The 6000-nt window shown below is 38.1% G+C and overlaps 1 protein-coding gene across 1 annotated transcript in view; it reads left to right on the top strand.

Moving 5' to 3' along the window:
• Positions 1–2859: 2859 nt before the first annotated feature.
• Positions 2860–6000, top strand: part of RORB (RAR related orphan receptor B) — a gene marked incomplete at both ends in the record, with an annotated part of 62760 nt that continues 59619 nt past the window's right edge. The window contains one exon of the mRNA XM_079789953.1: positions 2860–2899. Within this exon, the coding sequence (XP_079646079.1) occupies positions 2860–2899 (40 nt within the window). The remainder of the gene's footprint in view (positions 2900–6000) is intronic.

Genomic DNA, 6000 nt, shown 5'->3' with positions numbered 1-6000 from the left:
GCATGCTCTGTGCATTAAGATGCCAATGAGTCTGTTTTGATATCCTTGGTGCCCACTTCCTTTGGCCAGAGCAGGAGCTGGGTATTTTTCAAGGCTTAGGAGGCATGAGGAGATATAACTTTCTAAACCTGAGATTTGGCTTCCAGCACCCTATGACTGGTGCCTATAAATTTAATGCCTCACTGTGCCGCGCCGGCACAGCCATGGGTGAACCTGAGAGGGGGCGGTGAAGGATTTAGAAAACACAGACAAGAGAATAAAGCTGGGGCTAGATGGGACACTGCTGTCTCTGATGGAGAAACAGCGCCACAGCCTGCAAGCCGAGTCTTTATTTTATAGCCAGATTCCATGAGGCAAAGTAGGGGCGTGGTCAAGATGTTTACAACATTCTCATGGGTTTCGAATCTACTTAATGACATGCACCTGATCAAGCTTTGTTTACTAGCTGCACCTCCTGCAGCCTATATCACTTAGCCACATGGGACCACGGGTTCAGACAATATGTTCAAGCTTACATATGGCTATAATTGTGCTGGGAGGGCTTTACCCTCCAAGCTGGGACTTGCACGTGGCTTTGCCACGAGAGGACCATGCCCTCTCATTAGTCCAAGGCCGGAACCTGTCCAAACGCTGTAGCCGCTCTTCACACCTCACTAGTATTAAATACCCTTTAAAGAGTTCACAGAGAATAATTCTGTCTCCTTATTTAAACTATAACACACGAAACATCTGCTATCCCCCAAACCTGTTTACTTTCTGACCAAGGAAAGTTTTTAAATGACCTTCCTACTCCTCATTACCAAAAAGGTCTTCTAAAAATATTATTTCCAGCCGTTGTGGCTCAAGGGTTGAGCACCGACCCATGAACCAAGAGGCCACTGGTTCAATTCTCAGTCAGAGCACATGCCCAGGTTGCAGGCTTGATCCCCAGTAGGGAGCATACAGGAGGCAACTGATCAATGATTCTCTCTCATCATTGATGCTTCTATTTCTCTCCCATCTCCCTTCCTTTCTATCTAAAAATCTAAAAAACAAAAGTATTTAAGAAAAATATATATTATTTCTAGTATTATACAGAAAACTCACAATCACAATGGAAGAATTTAAATAGGTTTAAATTTATAGGTTTTCAATACACATGAACTGTGAGCTCCATAATACTTATTTCTCAGTGCCTGGTACAAATAATATTTATTATTAATTAATTAGTTGTATTAACCGAATAAACAAAGTCAAGAGCCAAAATGCATGCTTTCATAAGCAAAGGTAGGCAGATTTATTTTTAAGTAGACTTCCAATTTGTACTAGGCTCTGTGCTAAGGATTTTCACATTTACTCCTCACACAACTCTAGCGGATAGGTGTTATGATCTTATTTTAGAGGTATACAACCTGAGGCACAGAAAATGTTAAGTAGCTTACCCAAGAATTCAAAACCAAATACTCTAATTCAAAGTCCAAGCTCCTATCACAGCAAACACCTGTGCTTATTACTATAGCTCTCCAGGCCCCTCCTCAAAGCATTCTGACTCAGTAGTTGGTGGGGGCAGGAACCTATACGTTTAACACATGTCTCTGGTGGTTCTGAGAAACATTCGGGGGGTCTTCAATCCTGGTTGCCCATTCGAATTACTTTGGAAATGTTTCAAATCCCAAATCAATGGGAGGTAAGAGAGAAATCTCTGGGCATCAATATTTTTAAATTCTCCAGATTATTTCAATGGGCATCCATTGGGCTCAGCTCTACCATGTTGACAATCATATTTAATGGATTTACTCAGCCTCCCCTAACCACTTCTCCACCCCTTGCCTTTGTGTCCAAGGAAAAGTAGTTCTACTCCAATGTGAACCAGGAAAAAGCAAAGATGTCTAAGGGAGAGAGAAACAGAAGGGAGAAGATCAAGAAACCATTTGTGACAAGGGATTACTGAATAGAAAATGAGAGCTGCCAAATGTGGTAGAGAGGTGAGGGGTAAAGAGCAAGGTTTGAGATTTATCCTTGAAACAATTTAGTAACTCTAAGCAAAAGTTAAATAAAGCTGATATTCATGTGAGCATTTTGCTCTCACAGAAAGGTCATGCATTTTATATGGCAGTCAAAGCAATTTTTATATATTTATCCTTCTTGGTGACAGGAGTTCAGGATCAGAAATTTCAGTCCGTGTGTCTTTATCATTCTTATTTTATAAGTGCGAGCACTGAGGCATGCTGGGAGAATGAAATCGCCTTAGACCTCAAGGTTGGGGCCAAGTGGCCCGCTAGCATGAAGTCCCAAACTGGTTCCCAGGCTTTGTTGACGCTGCAGCTATAAGGGATGCACACTTTCTTTGACTTTAAAATACTAGTGTGCTTAGACAACTTTGATCCGATATTTGGGGGGACAGAACTTGGTAATACTTTTATGTAATCCCTCACCTGGACCTCAATAGAGGGTCCAAAATAAATGGAGCAAGCCAATCCTGAAGGAAATTTATGTTATTTATTTATAATCACAGACGACTCTCACCTGGCATATGCCTATTCCAACAGATGAAAAAGAATTGCAGTGCAAAAATTATAAGTGTCTAAGTGTCTATACAATGGGGGGGGGGGTGTTTTTAAACTGCTGATTGCGATTTAGCAAACTCTGCATTCTTCTCCAAAAAGAAAAGCCAGTCTTCTCCCTCCGCCGTGCTTGCCTGGGCAGCCCTTCACCCTTACTTAATGAAATGGAACAGTTGATGCCTTTAACTCCTCTTTCATTTAATCTCATTAATGCAGTCTGTTGGGATTCTAGTTGTGAGGTAACATAGGAGCAGTAGTCAGACCTCTAGTGAAAAGTGCAATATTTTTCAGTTAGATTTTTAATTGCAACGTCAAAATGTGTGAGAACGAGCTAAAGTCTAAAGCTGACGCCACTGGTGAGTTTTACATTTTCTTCTCTCTGTGACACGTAGCTGTATGTATGAATTGTTCTCAAGGCAAGACAGTAAGCATGTATAAGCTCTCAGTGAAATAAATTAATGGCTAGGTGTGGGAACAATAAAATACTTTTCTGACTCAAGAATGTACATAATAAAAAGTCACTCAGGCTTTATTTTATACTGGAGAACATATTTATATATAAATATTATCATATCCGGAAGTGAATTACTGAATGTGTAAGATTTGAGGCTGAATTTAAATAGTCATCTGCCACATTACAAAAACACTGCAGTTAACAGTATGAACAACCTCGTCACAATTTTGCATCTTGATTTTAGTCATTGGCATTGCTATCATTTAAACGTTTCTAATATTTTTAAAATTCAGGTTATGAATATATTATACCAAACACAATCCTATGTAAGAAATCTATTTTCAAAAGAAGTCTATTTCATTGAATGATGATTAACAATTAGATGAATTATGTTTCTGTATTTTTTCTCCTAAGTTTACTTGGTGTAAGTTAGTGCATAATTCCTTAAACATACATTATTTCATAGCATGGGCAGGCTCTGAGCATGGTTTTAAAATGGCAATAAATCATACTGCATTATTTATTACCATTTTTTGCTAACACTACATAGCAATGAACATTTGACAATATTAAGATATGAATTGATATATAATTCTTTCAAATAACATAAAACTTACAATTGTTCAAAAAAAGTTACTAATCAAACTGAAGCTTCTTTAGATAGTATATAAACTTAGAATTACATCTTTCCACAATGCTTAAAGCTTCCTAGTGCTAGTATTTTTAGAAAAGAATAGGTATTGTTTCAATGCAATTTTACACTGGCTTCAAAATCTATGTATATAAAGATTTTATTGGTGAGATAAATGATTACCAGGAGGTTGCAGTTCTGACATCAAGGGAATCTTCAAACAACTATTTATCCTTACAACTGACAGATTATTGTTGCTATTGTTGTTCAGAAATTAATAACACTGGACATATTAACGTCTATGTACTTAATCCTCTTTGGGCTTGAATTACAATTAGCAAAGGCTGACAGGTGAACATAAATGTTCTTGTCTCCACTGACTTGGTGATAAGGGGAAAAAACAACCATGAATTTTCCTTCTCTTGTAAAACTACCTAAAACACAGCGTTTGATTTTAAGAACTTATCTGTGCACACGCACAACTCATTTTTTAAGTAAGCTGTATGAATAAACGTGTCTTTACATTTTGCAAAGAGAAGCAGGTATTTTGCTTTCCTCTTAAATTTTAGGGGAATTAAAAGGAATACTCGAAATTAAAGCTACAGCTTTTTAAATATTTTTTTTATTGATTTCAGAGAGGAAGGGAGAGGAAGAGAGAGAGAGAAACATCAATGATGAGAAAGAATTATTGGTCGGCTGCCTCCTTGCACACCCCTCAGTGGGGATCGAGCCCGCAACCTGGGCATGTGCCCTTGACCTGAATCGAACCCAGGACCCTTCCGTGTGCAAGCCGACGTTCTATCCACTGAGCCAAACAGGCTAGGACAAAGCTACAGCTTTTTTTAAGTTACTACAGTAGAATATTTGGTGCTATGGGTAGCAATTTCTGGTTTTCACCAGTCTTTTTCCTCTATTATTATTTTTCCCAAGATAAATATCTCTGCTGCTTTAGAAGTATTTCAAACCTCTAAAGCAGTGGTTCCCAACCTTTCTTTGGCCATGCCCCACCTAAGCATGTCTAAAATCCTGATGCCCCACCCCCCGTGACATATTAATTCTTATTATTCAAAAAGTGAACTCCTATTCACGTGGAGAAAGCCTAAACGGCTATTAACTTGGTCTAAACAAGCTTCCAAAGAGCATGGCATTCATGAAAGAGAAAAATAAAAGAACAAAAGGACAGTTGAAGTACTGAGGAAGAAATCACTAAGGAACTGTTAAAAAATAATAATAATATGAAGTGATATGAAAAATAGTAAATAACGTTTCAACACGTATAATAGAGAACTGAAATGCATAAATATGTCACAATATATATATTTAAATACTGTATATGAGGCCTGTAGAACCATAAGAAATACAAAAAACCCACTGTTAACAATTCATTCTCAGATTGCCCCCCTTAAGAATCAAATTGACCCCCCTGTGGGGCCTGTGCCCCACACTGGGAACCACTGCTCTGAAGAAACGACAAAAAGCAAAACCAAAATGCACATTTTCTCCTACCAATGTAGTCCACCTGCATCCAAATGTCTTTGGTAAAAAGTCATGTATAAGAAACACAGCTAGCAAAGGACAACCACAAACATCTCCATGCGAATGTTATTATAAAGTATCAAACAATGACTGTGAATTGTCTGCTCGTAGAAAAAGAATGTTCAAAAGGAGGAAACTTGCTAAAATGGAATTTGAACATCACAGTATCTATTCTTACTACTTTGTCATTGTGTTCCTACTACTCCTTCACCAGCTTACATAAACGCTGAATAAAGCTGTTAGGGATTATGTGCAGCATGCTGGATCTGATGAGCTCAAAAATAAGATAGCTCGGGTCCTATAATATTTAGGATTATGCTGTTAATCTCTTTAGGGGAAGTGTGCAGTATCAGCAGAACAGGCACTTCAGACTTCCAGGGAGCCATGCACTACTAATCCCACATTTTTCCAGTGGCTAAAACCACTACCTGCATTGATATGCTGGTGTTGTTTAGCATAGGGTGACATTATAAGAGGAAGCTTCTAGAGTGAAATCTTAAAATTATTTCACCCCTAAAATAATTGCTGGTGCTGTGTGCAGATGAGAATACTTTTCTTTAAAATGCTCTATGTCCCCTTTTTTTTGAAAAAGGCCATCTTATGTAAGGATGAACTGAACCCAAATATTCCTTTCTCTAACCTCTGAACTCATACTTGTCTTTAAAGATGAAGTACAAATTAAGATGATCTCTTCAATCCTATCATTTCTTCGTATTTCAAGATTCAGCGCTGAAGCTATGGGGGCTGAATTGCAAGTTTGGCCCCACCCCGACAGATACAATTTCCCCTGTTATTAATATCTTGCATTAGTGTGGCATACTTGTTATAATTAATGA

Source organism: Cnephaeus nilssonii (assembly GCF_951640355.1).
Source record: "Cnephaeus nilssonii genome assembly, chromosome: 14".
Taxonomy (NCBI): Eukaryota; Metazoa; Chordata; class Mammalia; order Chiroptera; family Vespertilionidae; genus Cnephaeus; species Cnephaeus nilssonii.
This window is presented reverse-complemented; position numbering and strand designations above follow the sequence as displayed.